This window comes from Phacochoerus africanus, chromosome 1, assembly GCF_016906955.1.
Source record: "Phacochoerus africanus isolate WHEZ1 chromosome 1, ROS_Pafr_v1, whole genome shotgun sequence".
NCBI lineage: Eukaryota > Metazoa > Chordata > Mammalia > Artiodactyla > Suidae > Phacochoerus > Phacochoerus africanus.
This window is the reverse complement of record NC_062544.1, coordinates 38,834,204-38,857,204: the sequence shown is the minus strand read 5'-3', so window position 1 is coordinate 38,857,204 and position 23,001 is coordinate 38,834,204. Positions and strand designations below refer to the sequence as shown.

At 38.7% G+C, this 23,001-nt stretch overlaps 1 protein-coding gene across 3 annotated transcripts in view; it reads left to right on the top strand.

Annotated features, from left to right (window-relative positions):
* IPO11 (importin 11) overlaps positions 1–23,001 on the top strand; it is a 229,735-nt gene that overhangs the window by 73,155 nt on the left and 133,579 nt on the right. For all 3 annotated transcript variants that reach the window (XM_047753902.1, XM_047753974.1, XM_047754048.1), the window contains exons 10-15: positions 2,104–2,296; positions 3,161–3,313; positions 6,088–6,131; positions 7,833–7,923; positions 10,298–10,345; positions 11,392–11,497. In XM_047753902.1, the coding sequence (XP_047609858.1) occupies positions 2,104–2,296; positions 3,161–3,313; positions 6,088–6,131; positions 7,833–7,923; positions 10,298–10,345; positions 11,392–11,497 (635 nt within the window). The remainder of the gene's footprint in view (positions 1–2,103; positions 2,297–3,160; positions 3,314–6,087; positions 6,132–7,832; positions 7,924–10,297; positions 10,346–11,391; positions 11,498–23,001) is intronic.

Genomic DNA, 23,001 nt, shown 5'->3' with positions numbered 1-23,001 from the left:
TTAGATCCTTTAAGTTAAAAACAAAATACACAAAGCAAAGTAAAATAAGATGATGTTGTTAGTTGGGCTGTGAAGTGTTAATAAATAATTGAATTTGTGAAATTTATATTTATGATCTTATGACTCTCTTAAAGCTTTAAAAATTGGAACATTTAAAATGTCCCTCCACATAGAAACAGATAACTTTGAATCCTCATGAATTTATCACTCAGTTTCAGCTGTTAGGGCATATGGTCATGGCCACTTCTGTTTTATCTGTATGCATCCTCTCTCTTCTCTCCTTTCTGTTTTAAAAAGCAAATCCAGAGTTCCTGTCCTGGCTCAGCTGTTAGCAAACCCAACCAGCATCCATGAGGACATGGGTTTGATCCCTGGCCTTGCTCATTAGGTTAAGGATCTGGTGTTTCTGTGAGCTGTGGTGTAGTTCACAGACGTGGATCGGATCCTGCATTGCTGTGTCTGTGGTGTAGGCCAGCGGCTTCAGCTCTGATTAGACCCCTAGCCTAGGAACCTCCATATGCCGTGAGTGCGGCCCTAAAAAGACAAAAGACAAAAATAAAATAAAAAAATAAAAAGCAAATCCCAAATATCATATAGTAACATCTGTAAATATTTGAATATGTGTCTTTAAAAGTGATGAAAGATTTTTAAAAATGTAATTTAATACCATTATCTCATTTAAAAAGTAGGAATGACTTCTTAGTATCATCTAAATATTTAGTCTGTTTTCAGATTTTTTCATGAATTTTTTGTTTTTTTTTGGCTGTATCCATGGCATGTGGAAATTCTTGGTCGAGGGATCAAATCTGCCACAGTTGTAGCGTGCACCACAGCTGCAGCAATGCTGGATCCTTAATCTGCTGAACCACAAGTGAACATCCTGTAGTTAGTTTTTTGAATAAGGAGTCAATATTGTCAGTTACTTTTCCATCTTTTTTTTTTCTTGCTACTTCATTGTTGAAGTGTAACGGAACCTTTCCTGTACAGTTTTTCCTGTTATGGATTTGGCTGCCTATATCCTGATGTGTTATTTAACATGTTCCTTTGTCTCTATACCTCTCTTCCCATATTTCTAATAAATTTGTAGTTAGATACAGAGGTTTGTCATGTTCAGGCCTTTTTGGGGGCAGGCTTGTGGGGAGGGTGGTGATGGCAAGAATACTTTAGGTGGTGCTCTGTATTTCCTCTTGCATCACCATAGGAGATGCATAGTGTCTGATTATCTAAAATTGATGAGTGAGCCATCTCTTCTTCAGCATTTTTCCACTATTGATTCTAACAATCATTGACCACCATAGCCTTAAATATGTTGATTGATTAAGGATTACTAAATGATGACATTCTAGTTCTATTATTCCTTTTGCATTTATTAGCTGGAATTCTTCTGTAAAGAAGAAATCTCCCTCTTTTACTGTTTGATACTTAGAAATATAGTTGGTACAGGATAATTTTTTGATTGATTCTTTACCTTTACTACTTTTTAAAAAATTGAGTATAGTTGATTATCTATTATTATTATTATTATTATTTTTCTTTTTAGGGCCACACCTGCAGCATGTAGAAGTTCCCAGGCTAGGGTTCCAATCAGAGCTGTAGCTGCCAGCCTATGCCACAGCAACACCAGGTATGAGATGCATCTGTGACCTACACCGCAGCTCATGGCAATGCCAGATCCTTCTTAACCCACTGAGCAAGGCCAGGGATTGAATACACATCCTCATGGATACTAGTCGGGTTTATTACCACAGGAACTCCAATATCTATTATTTTTTAGACACTTATCTTTTGTATACTTATACTTTTTTGTATTACATTTACCCATTGTTGTCAAATTAAGTATGAAGTGGTTTTCTTTTGGATCCTGTACTAGAAATAATAGAAAGTTCAGGTAATGAGGTATAATCTGATTTAATGTGCATTTTATGATATGCCCCCAAGAAATGTATTATATATCTATTAAATGTGAATCTGCGTATACATGGACTCTCCACCAAAGCTCAAATATTATTAAGCCTTTATTAGGGAAGTTATAAGATGTTCCTATGGATGATTATATTCATATGTGAGTTTGGGGAAAATTCATTTCAATTTTTTTCTTTTTAGCTTTTGGACTTCTTGGATCAACATCCCTTTTCATTTACTCCTTTAATTCAGAGATCACTGGAATTTTCTGTAAGCTATGTGTTTACAGAAGTTGGTGAAGGTGTTACATTTGAACGATTCATTGTTCAATGCATGAATCTTATTAAGATGATTGTCAAAAATTATGCTTATAAGCCCTCCAAAAATTTTGAAGGTAATGTTTTACAGGTAGTTTTATTTTTTTCATTTCCTTATTTTAATCTTAGTGTGAAGTAATTGCTATTTTTATATGTTTTTTTGAAATTCATTTATTTAAGTCTGAGAAATAAAATGTTGCTGGGACATGAAATAGAGATAAGGATTGGAGTCTTTAGTATGTGAATGCCAACTTTTAACAACCATACAGTGCATTTAGTAACCTGTATTGTAAACACTAGAAGATCTGTTGAAGCAAGAAGTAGGACAGTAACCACTTTAGCTTATGTTTTAGGCTGTATTTATTTGTACAATTAGAAGTTTTCTCTGACTTTATATAAAGTGAGGTTGCTTCTAGACAAGTTGTTTTGTTATATGAAGTTGACACTTGAACAATGTGGAGGTTGATCCAAGTATAATTCACTGTTGGCCCTCAGTATCTGTTGTTCCTCTGCATCTGAGAGTTCAGTCAACCACAGACTGTATAATACTGTAGTATTTACTGTTGAAAAACATCCAAGGATAAGTGGACCTCCACAGTTCAAACCTGCATTGTTCAAGTGTCAACTATATTTGGAATTCATTCATGTACATGTGTATCAAGATGAATGAAGAAGTCTTATGGGGAGAGAGAGACATAAATAAGTCACTTCAAAATCGTGTGTGGTAATTACAGCATGGAGAGGTACATAGTATAGTGGTATTACAGAAGCAAGAAAGTGTGTGTGGAATGAATAAAAGCCAGAGTGCCTTTGAGATTTGTTCATGATAAAAATGATAATTTATACACTACTATATAGAAGGTATTTTAAAATTTATTTGTTATGTAGTCCAAATTGGGTAAAATGTTTGTAGAGTTAACTTGGAAATTTTATTTTTCCAGATAGCAGTCCTGAGACTCTTGAAGCTCACAAGATTAAGATGGCATTCTTCACATATCCCACTTTGACAGAGATATGTAGAAGATTAGTCTCTCATTATTTTCTGTTAACTGAAGAAGAACTGACAATGTGGGAAGAAGACCCAGAAGGCTTTAGTAAGAATCTGTTTTTCAGTTTTCGCATGGCTTTTGCCCTTCTTTCTTTTTTCTTTTGTTTTTTTTTTTTTGGTCTTTTTTTTAGGGCTACACCTGCAGCATGTGGAAGTTTCCAAGCTAGGGGTTGAATTGGATCTGCAGCTGCTGGCCTACACTACAACCACAGCAACACCAGATCTGAGCCACATCTGTGACCTACACCACAGCTCATGACAACGCCAGATCTTTAACCCACTGAGTGAGGCCAAGAATTGGACCTGCATCCTCATGGATGCCAGTCAGATTTGTTTTCACTGAGCCGTGGTGGTAACTCCAGCTTTTCCCCCCTTTCATCGGTAGATATCATTTAATTGAATGATAGGTATACTAACATTGTATTTTAATATAGCATTTTGGTTCTGAGAATCTTGGTTTTTAAAAGTTAACTTATCGGAGTTCTCTGGTGGCTTAGAGGGTTAAGGATCCAGCATTGTCACTCTTGTGGCTTGAATCACTGCTGTGGCACAGGTTCAGTCCCTGGCCCAGGAATTTCCTCATGCTGTGAGCGTGGCCAAAAAATTAACTTGTCTTTCTCTCTGTTAGCCATCTGTACAAATTGGGAAGCAGAAAATGAATGACTTGTTTAAGTGTATAACAAAAATATAAAATTAACTGTCTTTATTATCAGGTCAGTTTTTAGTTTATGATTCATTCTGGTTTTTTGTTTGTTTGTTTTGCTTTTTAGTGCTGCCACTTGGCATATGAAAGTTCCCAGGCTAGCGTTGAATTGGAGCTATTTGACTTTGGCACAGCCACAGCTACAAAGGATCTGAGCCGTGCCTGCAGCCTATACCACAGATCACAGCAGTTCCAAACCCCCAACCCACTGAGCAAGGCCAGGGATTGAACCTGCAACCTCATGGATACTAGTCAGGTTCTTAACCCGCTGAGCCACAATGGGAACTCCCATTCTGTTTTATTTTTTATTTGTAGGAATTTTTACTTCAGAAAGAAGGTTGAAGATGAAAAGTTCTGAATTCCTGAATGGGTTACTTATTTAAATTTTAATTTAAAATTAATTTTTGGGAGTTCCTGTTATGGCCCAGTAGATTAAGAACCTGACTAGTATTCATGAGGATGTGGGTTTGATTCTTGGCCTTGCTTAGTGGGTCAAGGATCTGGTGTTGCTGTGATCTGTAGGGTAGGTAGAAATGGCTCAGATCTGGTGTTGCTGTGGCTGTGGCCTAGGCCGGCAGCTGCATCTTTGATTTGACGCCTAGTCTGGGAACTTCCTACACCAGAGACACTGCAACACAGGATCTGAGCCGCATCTGCAACCTACACCACAGCTCACAGCAACGCTGGATTCTTAACCCACTGAGCAAGGCCAGGGATGGAACCTGCAACTTCAGTGTTCCTAGTCGGATTCGTTTCCACTGTGCCACAACAAGAACTCCCTCATATTGCTTTTAAAAACAGTGATATAATATTGTAATGTGAGACACTGAACCCCTAGAATTTTAAAAGTTCATGAAGTAGTTTACTTCTTTTTTTTTTTGGCTGCATTTGAGGCATGCAGAAGTTCCCAGGCCAGGGTTTGAACACCAGTCATAGCAGTAATCTGAGCCACAACAGTGACAATGCCGAGTCCTTTACTGCTAGGCCACCAAGGAATTCCTGAGGTATTTTACTTTAAATATGGGACATTTGTGGAAAATGTTTGACCAATCATTTTAACTTGTAAAACATCATTATTACATGAAATGATTCACAGTGTTGTAGTGATAACTTATCAGGTGATGTCCGATATTCGGGAAGTGTCAAGTACTTTTGAGCTTTCCTTCATAAAGAATTTTTTTTTCCTTTTTATGGCCACACCTCTGGTATATGGAAGTTTCTGGGCTAGGGGTCAAATTGGAGCTGCAACTGAGACCTATGCCACACCATGGCAACACCGGATCTGAACTGCATCTGCAACCTACACTGCAGCTTGTGTCAATGCTGGATCCCCAACTCACTGAATGAGGCCAGGGATTGAACCCACATCCTCACAGAGACAATTTGGGTCTTTAACCTGCTGAACCACAGCAGGAACTCCCATGTAGAATTTTTAATGAAAGTGAGAATGATTATGGATATAAGCACTTGAGAGGTGACTCTGATATTCAGAGGTATGATCTGTACCTTATAGTAAAGAAATGTGTGCAAGGCCTTATGTTCCCAAGGATCTTCTCTCAGTGTTATTTTTAAACAATTCCTGGAGTTCCCATCATGGCTCAGTGGTTAACAAATACGACTAGGAACCATGAGGTTGAGGTTTGATCCCTGCCCTCACTCAGTGGGGTTAAGGATCTGGTGTTGCCATGAACTGTGGTGTAGGTTGCAGACGCAAGACAAAAAAAAAAAAAAAATCCTAGCTATATTATATTGATATTATTTATTTATTTATTTATTTATTTTTGTCTTTTTAGGGCCACACCCTTGGCATATGGAGGTTCCCAGGCTAGGGGTCTAATTGGAGCTGTAGCTGCCGGTCTACACCACAGCAATGCCAGATCCGAGCTGTGTCTATGACCTACACCATAGCAGATGGGGACACTGGATCCTTGACCCACTGAGCGAGGCCAGGGATCGAACCCTCAACCTCATGGTTCCTAGTTGGATTCATTTCTGCTGTGCCACAATGGGAACTCCTATATTGGTATTATTTAAAATCTTTGTTCGCCAAACTGAGATTTTAGAAACATCCTTATTGCATTTGTGAAGAGCATCATTTGTCGTATTTTTAATTGCAGCAGTGGAAGAAACAGGAGGAGATTCTTGGAAATATAGTTTGAGGGTGAGTATTGACTGAAATAAAACATGGTAAGGAAAAGCTTTATGCTTCTGGGAGTCAATAAAGAATGATACTCTGTTGAACATTTTAAGCATTAAGTCAGGCAGATAGGAAATTGTTGATAATTACAAGAATCTGTATTTGAGAAGAAAGCACTTAAATTATGAACCTTTATTTGAAAAAACATTTTTTGTGAAGTTGGAGCACTGCATACTAAAATTTTCTTCATTTTACGAATTGATTTGGAAATGTCATTGCAGAAATAGGAAATTTTCTCCAAAGTGGAAGATAACCTTTTTTTGTCTAGAATGATTTTTTAAATTCTTCCTAAATATTTTAGTAATTATAAAGCTTCTTTTGATATGTTATTTCTCTTATTATCTAGTATGATTCTCAGAGACCAGCCCATTGCTTTCACTTATGGTATGGCTTTTAAATATATATTTATTGACATGGCTAACCTTTGAGGAAGATTTATCAAATACAGTCCTTGAACTGTTCTTTTTGTGAAGTCTTGTGGTTATGTAATTTGCATAACTTGCCATTTTTCTAGATGTGTTTTGCTCTTTTTAGTTTCATAAGCATCCACAGAAAATGTTAGTGCTTTAAAATAAAAAAAATGATATAAGTTTTTAAACTCTCTAATGGAAAATGTCATGGATATTAAAAAGTGGAATAAATCACATACCCTTCTGTATCCAGAACCTAGTTTATCAGTTATCAACTCATGGCTAGTCTTGTTTTGTGTAAGTACTCTTTCACCTCCTTGGATCATTTGGAAGCAGTTAGCTGAGGTGACTTACTATTTCATTTGTACACATTTCAATATATATATGTATATATCTGTAAGATTCCTTTTTAAACATAAACCGCAATCCCTTCCAAATTTAATTGTACTTTTTATTATGAAACATTTAGTGATTCAGTACTTTTAAGAACCGAAATGAATTATTCCTTTTATGTAACTAACATTGTGATTTCTTCTACACACTTCATGTCTTTTGAAAGAAATACCGCCCTGTGGCGAATTGAATTATGAGTTGCTGTTGTTACTTATATCATTGCTAAGATATAATTTTTAACATATTAATTCCTGGACAGTCATTTGTAGTTCTGAGTCTATAGATGAATGTGGCTTCAGATTGCTTTTTTAATTTAAAATATAAATTATTTCCTTTCTGCAGTTCTACATTTTGAATGCATAATGCCAAATGTTTGAAATAGTGAAATTAACTTTCCATGTTATGAATTAAATAAACTACTATAATATGATTTTATTTCATACTCTGTTTACAAAAACAGTAATCTACTTTTTTTTTAAAAGAAACATTAGGAGGAGTCCCTGTTGTGGCTCAGTGGTAACGAGCCTGACTAGTATCCATAGGGACATGGGTTTGATCCCTGCCCTTCCTCTGTGGGTTAAGGATCCAGAGTTGCTGTCAGCTATGGTATAGCTCACAGACATGGCTTGGATCTGGCGTTGCTGTGGCTGTGGTGTAGGCCTGCAGCTGTAGCTCCAACTCAACTCCTAGCCTGGGAACTTCCATATGCTGTGGGCGTGGCCCCCAAAAAAAGAAAAAAATAAAATAAAAAAGAAACATCAAGAATCATATTTTAAGAATGAGTATTCTTTGGTTTATTGTAGAATTAATCAGTACAATATACCACTGGTTTCATTAGAAATTTGTTTTTTTTCCCTGACAGCCATGCACTGAAGTATTATTTATAGATATATTCCATGAATATAATCAGACTCTTACTCCTGTACTTTTAGAAATGATGCAAACACTGCAGGGTGAGTTATATTTTGTGATATTTTGATTTATCTGTTAATCATTGTTCGGTAAAACAGTTTGAGCATCTAGTCTGTACAGTGCAGTATTTCCTAGATCATATAGCAGATGTGAATTTGATAAGGACAAAATATGTGCTTTTCTAAAAAGATGATCTTCAGAATAGAAAATAAGAGTGGACAATTCAGAAATAGTCCTTGAAAGTGATGGTTAGATTTTGCTGTGGTAAACATACTAGCAGTATAAGCGGATTTATCAGGCAGTCAAGTAAGTATATTGATTGGGGAAACAGTCTATTTGGAGTCTATGTTGTAGGAGGTAGTGGGAGAAAAAATTAAAATAATAAATGTTACCCTCACAGTGGTGGCAGTGGAAATGGAAAGAAGGTTATGGATTTAAGAAAAAACAATGAAGTGAAATTTTAGCACTTTAGCATTGTACTTTGTACACAGGTAATTAATTATTTACTATTAAAAATCATTTATCATTTCTGACTATTCTGTTATACTATGAGTTTTAGGGAGGAGGCAGCGAACAAATCTGTTTTGTTCATAGTTATTCCTAGTGCCTGGCACTCAGTAACTATTGATTGATTGACTTTTGGCCATTGACTGTGCTGGGCATGGGAAAGTTATCAAAGAAGATCCTGAACTTTAGAGTCCTAATGACAGGGAAAACAGTTATTAGTAGTGTTTGGAGATAGAGCTGAGTGCATAAGGAGTCTTGGGAGAACATGAAACTTAACACTTTTAGGGATATGAGGAGGTGAAGGCCCTGCAAAAAAGCCAAGTAAGAAACTGTCCTATCCCAGAGAAGCAGAAAAGTATGCGGGTGAATCCTGGAGAAGAGCATGTGCAAGGTGTCCAGTGCTGTAAGAGGCATAGCCATTGGAATCTTCTGAGACAACAGATTGTTTTATTGGTTTGGGCAGGAATCGCATTGTAAGGGATCAAGAATTGAGTAGGTGATGATATAAGAAAATAACAGCAAGGTATCTCCTATAGGGAAAGATTCCTGATCTTGTTTGTTGTAGTTAGAGAGTAGCTCACTTTTTATGCTTTTGTTTTCTCAAAAACTTAAGATCGTTCCTGCTTACATTTTAAAACGAAGAATTGAGCTATTCTTCAAGTTTTAATTTGTTCATTTTTAAGGATAATTTGAATATTAATTGTATTTCCATATGGATTGATTTCTAATATACACTTACTGACTAATTAAAGCAGGATTATATATTTTTAAATTTGATAATATTTATGTAACTTAATGCTTAAGTTACCTTTTTTGTTGAATTCAGAACATTTTCTCCTATCCATTTTTTTCTTAAACCACTGTAAGAAAGCAGATAAGCTAATTTGCTATACATTCTGGTAAGTTGCTCTATGGTGATAAGGTTTTGAATGATTTCAAAATTTTGTTATTTTCTTTCTAGTTCTAGAGCAGTTTGCTTTTTTAGAGCCGTACTTACTCTAGCTATGAGACTAGTGAGCTTAAGAATTCATATTTAATAGCAGAAAATTGCATTGATAAGATTACTAGAAATCTTTCTATTCTGAAGAAATATACTTCTAAGTAAACTGTATTTTCTGTGTCTTAATCATGGTAGTCTCCTTTCTGGACTGCTAATTTTATTCTAAATTTTCCACATTATGTAATGGTTCTCATTTTTCTGTTTGTATTTTTCATTTGGTTGTTAGTCCTTTAATGTATTGTCATAACCTGATTATTTTCTATGTTTAGAGCTTCTTGTGTGAATTGCCTATTCTTGTTCTTTTTTTAAAACCCTATTGTGAAGTTCATCCTTTTTTTTTTTTTTTAAGAATTTTCTTTCATGATCAGAGTATGGTACACTAGTTAGAAATTTGGCATATATTTTTCTAAAATGTTGCTTGACATTAATGTTTTCCAGATATATTATAATGATTTTAAAAATTATAATATGGCTTTATATATTGTACCTTTGTTCTCTAATGGTGATTATAACAAAATTTAAACTTTACATCTACACATACATTTAATAATCACAGAGTTCCCGTTGTGGCTCAGTGGTAACACCCCGGCTAGTGTCCATGAGGATGCAAGTTTGATCCCTGGCCCCTCTCAATGGGTTAAGGATCTGGCGTTGCTGTGAGCTGTGGTGTAGGTCACAGATACAGCTCAGATCTGGCATCACTGTGACTGTGGTATAGGCTGGCATCTGTACCTCTGATTTGACCCCTAGCCTGGGAACCTCTGTATGCTGTGGGTGTGGCCCTAAAGAGACAATAATAATAATAATAATCATAAGACATATTGTACTTGATTGATAAACTAACAAAGTGTTTCAGTGTTTTTTTAAAAACTAGTTTTATTTACCTTTACTGATACTTACTTTTTCAGGGCCCACTAATGTCGAAGATATGAATGCACTATTAATCAAAGATGCTGGTATGTTAAACTAAAGTGATTTAGAAACACCTATTTTATTTCTTCAGTAGATGGTGTGACCCTTTTGTGGCAGTTGGAAGAGTTGGGATAGAAGGATACCTAAAATATAGGAACTGTCTGGTGGGGGAGCTAACCAAGTAAGCAGACAGTTGATTATAACATAGTACCCAGTTAATTAAAACTCAAATAGGTGGTAATCAGGTAGTATTGTGGAAAACTCTGCAAGGTAGTTTTGGTGTGTCCAGGGAAAGTCTCCTAAAGAGGTATAATATGAAGACACAGGATAAGTGAGCATCAAAAGTGTGGGTGGCTGGTTACGAGTAGAAGAAGCAGTATGATGTACAGAAGCTTGAAGGGAAGAGGAGTGAGCACAGTTAAGTTTTGTACTGGGAATATTTTAGTTTAATTGCAATATAGAGGTTAAGGGGATATAGTGAGAGAAGAGGCTGGAAAGAGGTAAGTAGGGACCATATCATAAAATATTGCATCCATTTGGTAGGAGATGTTATTTCATAATTTTTTATTATTTGACTTGAATATTTTTAAATGAATGTAACTTGAAAACATGAAAGGGTGTTTAAGAAAAACATGGAGTAAAGTAACTTAAATAATGCTTCTAAAATGTCTATTTAAACAATTTACTGGGAGTTCCCGTTGTGGCTCAGTGGAAACAAACCCAACAAGGAGCCATGAGGACCCAGGTTCGATCCCTGGCCCTGCTCAGTGGGTTAAGGATTCGCTGTTGCTGTGAGCTGTGGTGTAGGTCGCAGATGCAGCTCGGATCCTGCATTGCTGTGGCTGTGGTATAGGCCAGCAGCTGCAACTCTGATTAGACCCCTAACCTGGGAACTTCCATATGCTGCAGGTGCTGCCCTAAAAAAAAAAAAAAAAAAAAAAAATTCCTGGATTAACATAGTGTAGATTTCCCATTATTAACATATTGTGTATTTCAAAGTGGTCTCTAAAGCTTACTTTCTTACATAAGGACAGTTAGCATTTGGCCTAGTATCTGAAATTTAAATTTTTTTCTTTAATCTTTTTCTTAGTGTATAATGCTGTTGGATTAGCGGCTTTTGAGCTGTTTGACAGTGTTGATTTTGATCAGTGGTTTAAAAACCAGCTTCTTCCAGAATTACAAGTTGTTCACAATAGGCAAGTATAAAACTTTGTGTTACAACATTATACACTTATTGTATCTTATTGATTTTCTAATGAAGACAAGAAGTCATTAAAATTGTTTAAAATTTTAAAAAAGTTGCAGTAGGACTTAGCTGATAGTGTCTATTGGAGAAAGGATAAGACTTGTGAATCTTATAACTGAAAAATAGGCAAAATTGCTTGTCATTTTGGTATTTTACTTATAATGTGAATTGTGACATGTTTGAAGTGTTTGATGTTAGATAAGATAGTTTGCAAAAGGAAATTTTATGCAAAGGCAAGGAAAGTTGGAGATCTTTTTCTTTCTAGAAAGAAAATGTATATGAAAGAAAGCCAGTTAGAACTTAGCAGGGGCTAGACCTAATGTCAGCAGTAGTCTAACCAAAGTAATAGCCATGAAAGATGACTGTCTTGAAATCACACAAAGCATATAGCAAGTCTTGGGGGAGAAGGCAGAGTAGGATGCAGAGACACCATTCAGAAAGCATTTGGACATACTTTAGGTTTATATTGAGGTGCCTAATTCAATAGTATAGATCTTCTGACATTTAGGAGGACGTTTGCCCAGTTATTAGGTTTCATATACACTTAAATATTTAACTGATTATTTTAATTTTAGGTACTGAATGAGTAAAATGGAAGGGAAAATGTCTTTCATAGTTTCTATAAGTTTTTTCTCAGGTTAAAATTAGACTCTTGGTCTTCCCATTGAGGTCAGCAGGTTAAGAGCTAAACATAATGCCCATGAGAATGTGGGTTCGATCCCTGGCCTTGTTCAGTGGGTTAAGGATCTGGCGTTGCCATAAACTGCAGTGTAGGTTGCAGATGCGGCTCGATCCGTGTTGCTATGGCTGTGGTATAGGCCTACAGCTGCAGCTCCGATTCAAACCTTAGCCCAGGAACTTCCATATGCCACAGGTGCAGCCATTAAAAAAAAAAAAACCTAAAGACTCAAAAAAATTCTAAGAGACTTTTTTCTTATTTTGAATAATGCAGTTCTAGTGATTTATTTATTTATCTTTTTTTTGTATTTTTTTTTTATTTTCCCACTGTACAGCAAGGGGGTCAGGTTATCCTTACATGTATACATTACAATTACATTTTTTCCCCCACCCTTTCGTCTGTTGCAACATCAGTATCTAGACAAAGTTCTCAATGCTATTCAGCAGGATCTCCTTGTAAATCTATTCTAAGTTGTGTCTGATAAGCCCAAGCTCCCCATCCCTCCCACTCCCTCCCCCTCCCATCAGGCAGCCACAAGTCTCTTCTCCAAGTCAATGATGTTCTTTTCTGAGGAGACGTTCATTTGTGCTGGATATTAGATTCCAGTTATGAGTGATATCATATGGTATTTGTCTTTGTCTTTCTGGCTCATTTCACTCAGGATGAGATTCTCTAGCTCCCTCCATGTTGCTGCAAATGGCATTATGTCATTCTTTTTGATGGCTGAGTAGTATTCCATTGTGTATATATACCACCTCTTCCGAATCCAATCATCTGTTGATGGACATTGGGGTTGTTTCCATGTCCTGGCTATTGTGAATAGTGCTGCAATGAACATGCGGGTGCACGTGTCTCTCTTAAGTAGAGTTTTGTCCGGATAGATGCCCAAGAGTGGGATTGCGGGGTCATATGGAAGTTCTATGTATAAATTTCTAAGGTCTCTCCAAACTGTTCTCCATAGTGGCTGTACCAGTTTACCTTCCCACCAACAGTGCAGGAGGGTTCCCTTTTCTCCACAGCCCCTCCAGCACTTGTTCTTTGTGGATTTACTAATGATGGCCATTCTGACGGGTGTGAGGTGATATCTCACGGTAGTTTTGATTTGCATCTCTCTTATAGTCAGCGATGTTGAGCATTTTATCATGTGTTTGTTGGCCATCTGTGTATCTTCTTTGGAGAAATGTCTATTCAGGTCTTTTGCCCATTTTTCCATTGATTGATTGGCTTTTTTGCTGTTGGGTTGTATAAGTTGTTTATATATTCTAGAGATTAAGCCCTTGTCGGTTGCATCATTTGAAACTATTTTCTCCCATTCTGTCAGTTGTCTTTTGTTTTCTTTTGGGTTTCCTTTGCTGTGCAAAAGCTTTTCAGTTTGATGAGGTCCCATGGGTTTATTTTTGCTCTAATTTCTATTGCTTTGGGAGACTGCCCTGAGAAAATATTCATGATGTTGATGTCAGAGAGTGTTTTGCCTATGTTTTCTTCTAGGAGTTTGATGGTGTCCTGTCGTCTATTTAAGTCTTTCAGCCATTTGGAGTTTATTTTTGTGCATGGTGTGAGGGTGTGTTCTAGTTTCATTGCTTTGCATGCAGCTGTCCAGGTTTCCCAGCAATGCTTGCTGAATAGACTTTCTTTTTCCCATTTGATGTTCTTGCCTCCCTTGTCAAAGATGAATTGACCATAGGTGTCCGGGATTATTTCCGGGTTCTCTCTTCTGTTCCATTGGTCTGTCTGTCTGTTTTGATACCAGTCCCACACTGTTTTGATGACTGTGGCTTTGTAGTATTTCTTGAAGTCTGGGAGAGTGATGCCTCCTGCTTGGTTTTTGTTTCTCAGGATTGCTTTGGCGATTCTGGGTCTTTTGTGGTTCCATATAAATGTTTGGATTGTTTGTTCTAGTTCTGTGAAAAATGTCCTGGGTCATTTGATAGGGATTGCATTGAATCTGTAGATTGCTTTGGGTAGTATGGCCATTTTTACAATATTGATTTTCCCAATCCAGGAACATGGACTATCTTTCCATTTCTTTACATCTTCTTTGATTTCTTTGATTAAAGTTTTATAGTTCTCGGCATATAGGTCCTTTACCTCCTTGGTCAGGTGTATTCCGAGGTATTTGATGTTGTGAGGTGCAATTTTAAAAGGTATCGTATTTTTGTATTCCTTTTCTAATAGTTCATTGCTGGTAACAGAAATGCAACTGACTTCTGAATGTTAATCTTATATGCTGCTACTTTGCTGAATTTATGAATCAGTTCAAGGAGTTTTGGGGTTGAGTCCTTAGGGTTTTCTATGTATAGTATCATGTCATCTGCATACAGTGACAGTTTGATCTCTTCTCTTCCTATATGGATGCCTTGTATTTCTTTGGTTTGTCTAATTGCTGTGGCTAAGACTTCCCAAACTATGTTGACGAGCAGTGGTGAGAGTGGGCATCCCTGTCTCGTTCCAGATTGGAGCGACAAGGCTTTCAGTTTTTCCCCATTGAGGATTATATTTGCTGTGGGTTTCTCATAAATGGCTTTGATTATATTCAGGAATGTTCCCTCTATACCCAGTTTGGCGAGGGTCTTGATCATGAATGGATGTTGGACTTTGTCAAATGCTTTTTCTGCGTCTATTGAGATGATCATATGATTTTTGACTTTTTTTTTTGTTAATGTGGTGTATGATGCTGATTGATTTGCGTATGTTGAACCATCCTTGTGAACCTGGGATGAACCCCACCTGGACATGGTGTATAATTTTTTTGATATGTTGTTGGATTCGGTTGGCTAAGATTTTGTTGGGAATTTTTGCATCTCTATTCATCAATGATATTGGGCGATAGTTTTCTTTTTTGGTGGTATCTCTGTCTGGTTTTGGAATGAGGGTGATGGTGGCATCATAGAATGTCTTTGGGAGTATTCCTTCTTCTTCAACCTTTTGAAGGAGTTTCAGGAGGATGGGCACCAATTCCTCTTTATATGTTTGATAGAATTCACCTGTGAAGCCATCTGGTCCTGGACTTTTATTTGTAGGGAGTGATTTTATGACCTCTTCCATTTCATTTCTAGTGATCAGTCTGTTCAGTTGGTCTGTTTCTACTTGATTCAGTTTTGGCAGGCTGTAAGATTCTAGAAAATTGTCCATTTCTTCCAGATTGTCAAACTTGTTGCCGTACAGTTGTTCCTAGTATTCTCTTATGGTTTTTTGTATTTCTGCTGTATCGGTTGTGAGTTCTCCTTTTTCATTTATAATTTTGGGTATTTGGGTTCTTTCTCTCCTCTTTTGAGTGAGTCTGGCCAGGGGTTTGTCAATTTTGTTCACCTTTTCAAAGAACCAGCTCTTGGTTTTATTAATTTTCTCTATTGTTTTTTGAGTCTCTATCTTATTGATTTCTTCTTTGATCTTTATAATTTCCTTCCTTCTGCTGACTTTAGGCCTTTTTGGTTCTTCTTTTTCTAATTCCTTTAGGTGGAGGGTTAAGTTGTCCATTTGGGATCTTTCTTCTTTTTTGAGAAAGGCCTGTATTGCTATAAATTTCCCGCTGAGCACTGCTTTCGCAGCATCCCATAGATTTTGAGCCGTTGTGTCTTCATTATCATTTGTTTCAAGGTAGTTTTTAATTTCCTTCTTGATTTCCTCATTGACCCATTGGTTTTTTAGTAGCATGTTGTTTAGTCTCCATGCAGTAGGTTTTTTCTCTTTCCTTTTCCCATGGTTGGTTTCTAATTTCATGGCATTGTGGTCAGAGAAGATAGTTGAGATAATTTCTATGCTCCTAGATTTATTGAGATTCGCTTTGTGTCCCAATATGTGGTCGATTCTTGAGAATGTTCCATGAGCATTTGAGAAGAATGTGTATTCTGCTTTTTTTGGAGGTAGTGTCCTGAAGATATCAATGAAGTCTAACTTTTCTATTGTTTCCTTTAGGATCTCTGTTGCTTTATTGGTTTTCTGTCTAGAGGGTCTGTCCATTGATGTGAGGGGGGTATTAAGGTCTCCTACGATGATTGTATTCTCATCAATATCTCCCTTTATGTCTGTTAGTATTTGTTGTATGTATCTGGGTGCTCCTGTATTTGGGGCATATATGTTGACGATAGTAACATCCTCTCCTTGGATGGATCCCTTAATCATTAAGTAGTGTCCTTCTTTGTCTTTCTTTATGTCTTTTGTTTTAAAGTCTATTTTGTCTGATATGAGCGTTGCGACTCCTGCTTTTCTGTCATGTCTATTGGCGTGAAATATTTTTCCCCACCCTTTCACTTTCAATCTATATGTATCTTTTGTCCTAAGGTGAGTTTCTTGTAGGCAGCATATTGAAGGTTTTTGCCTTTTTATCCACTCAGCCACTCTGTGTCTTTTGATTGGGGCGTTCAGTCCATTGACATTTAAGGTGGTAATTGATAGATGATTATTTATTGCCATTTGAACCTCGTGTTCCAGTTGATTCTATGGTTCTCCATTCTTCCTTTTTTTTTTTTTTGGTTGGATGGTCTCCTGTTATTATCTGCTTGAGTGTATTTTTTTTTCATTTTTTGCAAATGCAGTATTTGGTTTTGGCTTGTGGTTGCCCTGTTTTTTAAGTATGCTAACCCCTTCCCATAATTGTGTGTTTTAGCCTGATGGTCCTGTAAGTTCAAACCCTTCATTACTATATTAAAATTAAGGAGAGAAACATACAAACAAACAAACAAAAAGGGTTATTTACTTCCTAACATCCCTTGCCCACATTTTATGGTTTTGATGACTCTTTTTTCTTTTTTCTTTTTAATTTTATTTTGTTTGAGGCCTGTTCATGATTAAATCTGTATGCTGGCTTATTTGAGTGACTGCTCTCTGATTGTGGTTTCCTCAGTCCTAGTTCTTCCTCTTCTTCTCTTCTTCTTTTTTCTTTTCTTTTTTCTTCCCTTTCCTTCCTTTCTTTTTGGTTTAGAGAAGCCCTTTCAATATTTCCTTTAACCTGGGTTTTGTGTTGCAGTATTGTTTAAGTTTTTGTTTGTTGGAAAAAATTTTTATTTCCCCTTCTGTTTTAAATGATATTCTTGCTGGATAGAGTATTCTAGGTTGCATATTTTTTCCTTTGAGCACTTTAAATATCTCTTGCCATTCCCTCCTGGCCTGTCGTGTTTCTGTAGAGAAGTCAGCTGATATTCTTATGGGGGTTCCCTTGTAGGTAACATTCTGTTTTTCTCTTGCTGCCTTTAGGATCCTCTCTTTATCACTAACTTTTGCCATTTTTATTATGATGTGTCTTGGTGTGGGTCTATTTGGGTTCAGTTGGTTTGGGGCCCTCTGTGCTTCTTGTATCTTGAACCCAGTATCCTTTAGATTTGGGAAGTTTCCAGCGATAATTTCTTCAAATATATTTTCCATCCCCTTATCTTTTTCTACTCCTTCTGGAATTCCTATTATGCGTAGATTGGCCCGCTTTGTATTATCCCATAGGTCTCTTATATTGCTTTCCAGTTTTTTGATTCGGTTTTCTGTCTGTTGACCGGATTGAGTGATTTCCATTATTCTATCTTCCATATCACTGATTCGTTCTTCTGCATTATTCATTCTGGTTTTTACTGCCCTTAGTTCAGTTTGCATCTCTGCAAATGAATGTTCTAGTTTTTCTTGGCTCCTCCTTATATTTTCTCGTTCCTTTCTGTGGGTATCTGCATTACTGTTCATACCTTCTCTTAATTCCTTCAGTATTGTCACTATTTCTCTTTGGAACTCCAGGTCTGTCTGACTGCAGAGATCTGTTTCATTGTTGACTGTTTTAGGTGAGTTCTCCTGTTGGTTTGACTGGGGGTGGTTTCTCAGCTTCTTCATCTTGCTTGTTGTTTTCTCTCTCCTGAGGGAGTTGTACTCTCCGTTATTGGGCAGTGTTTGCCTTGTCACTGCCGTGGAATATTTCCTGAGGGCTGGCGTTGTTGGTGAATCTTTTTTGAGGCAGTGTGGCTTTTCTGGAGTGTTGATGGGGCTAACAGTGTTTCTTTGAGGCAAAGGAGGACTTCCTGAGGGCAGACAGGACTGGGAGGTCCACACCACGATGGTAGCAGATTTCACTTGGTCATGCAGAGCTTGCTCTGGTGTTTTTAGGCTGTGGGGTTCTTGCAGGGGGTTGGCGGTGTTGGGCAGCTGTTCCTCAGGAGTGCAGCCCCCCCTTGGGGGCTGGAGCATCTATCTGGGTCACTGAGAACCTAAGAGGCTCTTCCCTAGGGCAGCCCAACTCAGAAGGACGGCCTGAGAATGAAGGCGGATCTTTTCACAGTGTGGCCAAGCTTGTTGCAGCTTTTCTGGGCTGCAGGGGCTCTTCCAGGGGGCTGGTGGTGCTGAGCAGGTATTCCGCGGGAGTGGGGCACCCCCTGGGGGCTTGGGCGGGTAGCAGGGCCGCTGGAAGCCCAAGAGGCTCCTCCCCAGGGCAGCCCGACTCAGAAAGACCGTCTGAGATCTTTTCCCGACTCGGCCAGGCTTGTTGCAGCTTTTCTGGGCTGCAGTGGGTCCTGCCTGGAGCTGGCAGTCCTATGCGGCTGATCCACTAGGTCTTGGCACCCTCTGGGGGGTTTGGGCGGGTAGCAGTGCCGTTGGAAACCGAAGAGACTCCTCCCCGGGGCAGCCTGACTCAGAAAAACCGTCTGAGATCTTTTCCCGACTCGGCCAGGCTTGTTGCAGCTTTTCTGGGCTGCAGTGGGTCCTGCCTGGAGCTGGCAGTCCTATGCAGCTGGTCCACTAGGTCTTGGCTCCCCATGGGGGCTTGGGTGGGTAGCAGGGCCGCTGGAAATCCAAGAGACTCCTCCCTGGGGCAGCCCGACTTAGAAAAACCGTCCGAGAATTAGGCAGTCTATTCACTGCCTGGCTAGGCTTGTTCTAGCTTTTCTGGGCTGCAGGCCTTTTCTCAGGGGGCTGGTGGTGTTTGATGCTACTCTGCGAAAGTGTAGCCCCTCCAAAGGGCAAGTAGGCCTGTGCAGGGACAGCCCCTGCGGTGGTAGGCTTCAGGCAATTGTTGAGGCCAGCCCTCCTGGATGGCAGGCAGCCCCAGGTTCGGGAGAGCATAGGGGGTGGTGGGGGTGTGGGGAGGGGATGCACTGGGAAGCACAGCTTTCAGCTAGCTAGCGGGCCTGTAAGCTTGCTGTGGCATGGGGGGTATTCCATGGGAACCCACCCCTTCTTCTTTCCCCTCCCCAGCATGGGGGCAGACCAGGCTCTTCTCCCAGGTTCCCTCTGATGCGGCTTTCCACTTCCCTGCCCCTAGAGTATTGCTCCCTTCCTCTGCCACAGCTTTGTTTTCTAGTCTCCCAGGCAGCCTCTGCCCCGTCAAATGGTTTCTAGACCTCCCAAGAAGTTTCTGCTCTGCCCCCCCACCCACCCCCAGCCCGGGGACTAACCTCTGGAGCCTAGGTCTCGGTGCCCAGTCCCCATCCAGGTGTCCCCCGTCCCTTTCCCGGGGACTAACCTTTGGAGGCGAAGTCTCAGTGCCCAGACCCCACCCAGGCGTCCCCCGGCCCTTTCTCGGGGACTAACCTCTGGAGCCGAGGATTCGGTGCCCAGCCCCCACCCAGGCGTCCCCTGGCCCTTTCGTGGGGACTAACCTCTGGAGCCGAGGATTCGGTGCCCAGCCCCCACCCAGGCGTCTCAATCTTTGGTGACTGTGCCCATAGTCCAGATGGTCCGTTAAGTTCTTGATCGGCTTTTCCATACTCCAACTTACTGCTACACTCTTCTCTGCATCTGGAGATTCCTCCGGTTCGTTTGATCTTTCCCCCGTGTAGGTGACTTTCCAGGGTGCGGGATCCCTTTCTCCTCCGCAGTTCCCTTTCGGGAGCGCCCGTCCTGCTCGGATTCTCCTTCTCTCACTCTCCTCTTTTCTCCCGTTCTGCCCAGTAATGTCACGAACTTCTTGCCGTTATTGGAGTTTAGGTTCCTCTGCCAGCGATTGGTTGCTGTTCTGTGCGAGTCATTTATTCTGTAGATGTGCTTTTTTTGTTGTGTTTGTGGGAGAGGGCGAGCGTGTCCCCCTACTCCTCCGCCATCTTGTCCTCTCTAGTGATTTATTTTTATGTGTGTGGTACGGATCAGAATGCCTGTGATCATAGATCAGTTAACATTCCTTGACTCTACTTTAATAAATGCATAGAAAGCCATCCATCATTTTACAAATATTTAGAGCCGTGGATTTGTGGAGTGGAAGATGCTTTAAAAGTAATTTTGGGAGTTCCTTTCGTGACCCAGCAGTTAACAAATCTGACTGGTATCCACGAGGATGCAGGTTTGATCCCTGGCCTCACTCAGTGGGTTAAAGATCCGGCGTTGCCATGAGCTGTGGTGTAGGTCGCAGACGCAGCTTGGATATGGTGTTGCTGTGGTTGTGGTGTAGGCCGACCGCTACAGCTCCGATTGGACCCCTAGCTTGGGGACCTCCATATACTTCGGGTGTGGCCCTAAAAAAAAAAAAAGTAATTTTGACCCATAAATAGCTATTTATCCAATCATTTATTCTATCTACAAATATTTTCAGCACTGGAATTTATCGTGTCCTGTAGAGGCATTGGTGAATAAGAAGGGCTTTGACTCTGCCCTCAAGAAGCTAATGCACATTTGATGGAGAGAAAGCCCTCAATAGGGAAACAGATGTGCAGTTTGATTTTCCTTAAATCCTAGAGCCTGTTTAGTCTAGACTGTGCCTCTAGTATAGTAGCTAGTATACATGGCTTTTGAGCACTTGAAATGTACTTAGTGCATCTGAGGAAATGACTTTAATTCTAAGTATCTAAAATTTGAACTTGAAAACTAAAGCAATGTAAAATATGTACTGATTATATGTTGAAATGATAATATTCTAGGTATTTTGCAATAAATATTATCAAAATTTATTTTATCTTTTTATGTATTTTAAATGCAGGTAGTAACAAATTTGAAAATGCATATTTGGCTTGCATTATATTTCTTTTGGACAGAGCTGATCCAGACCAGTATTTCTGAAACCTTAATGTGCATATGAATCACCTGGCAATCTTGATAAAATGCTGGTTCTGGTTTAGGTTATGGGTCAGGGTCTGGATCAGATTCTGTCACACTTCTAGATAATGATATTGCTGGTCCCGGGACCACACTTTGAGGAACAAACTGACTCATCTTTTAACTCTGCCCAGAAGTGACTGTCGTCTTGGAATTTGAACCTTTCTGGGCTTTATTCTCTGTCTGGAATAGAATTGTAGTAATCCCAAAGATCTCAGTTCAAAATTGAAGGCTCCTTCATTTACTCTACATAAGTCCTGTTTACTTCCACTTCTATGGCTTTGTTCAAATAATACCTATCCTTTGAATTAGCATTTTTTTTTTTTAAAGTTTTCTGCCCAAAATACTGTTTATCTTACAGGCTGTTCAAATCCATTTCCCTCTGTCTCCTCTCTTTCTGAAATCCTAGTATATGGTTTTGCAAACTTTGATTCTTTTATGTGTGTTAAACATTTTGAGAGTAGGGAATACTTACTTTTTTTTGCAGCTTTAATGAGTAATTCTGTGTGTTTGATAATCTTAGAAGATTGTAATTTTCTGGAGTTCCTGTTGTGTCTCAAAGTTAAGAACCCAACAGCTGAGCCTCACTCAGTGAGTTAAGGATCCAGGGTTTGCCACAAGCTGAAGTGTAGGTTGCACCTGTGGCTTGGATTTGTTGTTGCTGTGGCTATGGTGTAGGCTGGCAGCTGCAGCTGTGATTCAGCCCCTAGCCTGGGAACTTGCTACAGGTGTGGCTGTTAAAAAAAAAAAAAAAAAAAAAAGTAGAAGAAAACAAAAAAGACAAAAAAGGTCGTAATTTTCTAAAAAGGTAGTATATTCATTAGTTTACTCCATTTATCCAGAAGTTAATATTATCTTGCCACTAAAATTTATTTAACATCAAGAAGAGACTTTGTGGGTGGAATTCTTGGGCAAAAGTGGTTTTTTGCCTTGTCTAAGGGACCTTCATTTCCTTTAGCAAAGATGGTCATAGAGAAACAAATACAAGTACATGTTAACTGCAAATGTTTTACAACTTTTAAAATGTAAATAATTATTTTTGATAATCTTAATCACATTTTGTAATTGAGCTCCTTTTACAAAATTAGAAAGTTTAGCTGATTTCAGTGTAAATTTATATGAATATTTTATACAAGTCTAGAAATCTCTCACAATGTTCTGCAAATAATCTTTATGATACTAATAGAATTGGAATTAGAAAGTTGAGTACATGTGCTACTTTATTAATAATTACTTTTGGGGGCCTCTCCAGCCTTATGGTTTAAGACATTATCTAGTTATACCTATTCAGATTGTTTTTGGTTACTTGAGGAACAAAAGTGAACTTGATTTTTATGTACATATCTATGTTATAATTCTTTAATACAAAACAATTAGATTTACAATATATCTGCCTAAGAATTTTTAGGTTTTTAGATCAGAACTTAGTATTTATACTATGGTACATTTAGAAGTAACTTTTAAACTTTATATAAAAAGGGCACATTGTTTTCTTACTACAGTTTAGATTTAAATGGTGAAATAGGAGTTACTGTTGTGGCTCAGTGGTAATGAACTTGACCAGTAACTATCAGTCTGCGGGTTTGATCCCTGGCCTCACACAGTGGGCTAACGGTCCTGCATTGCCCCGAGCTGTGGTGTAGATTGCAGAAATGGCTCAGATCCTGCGTTGCTATGGCTGTGGCGTAGGCTGGCAGCTGCAGCTCTGTTTCGACCCCTAGAAAGTTATTTTTAAAATGGTGGAATATATTAAGCAAAATAGATGTCTTAAAATATTTAAC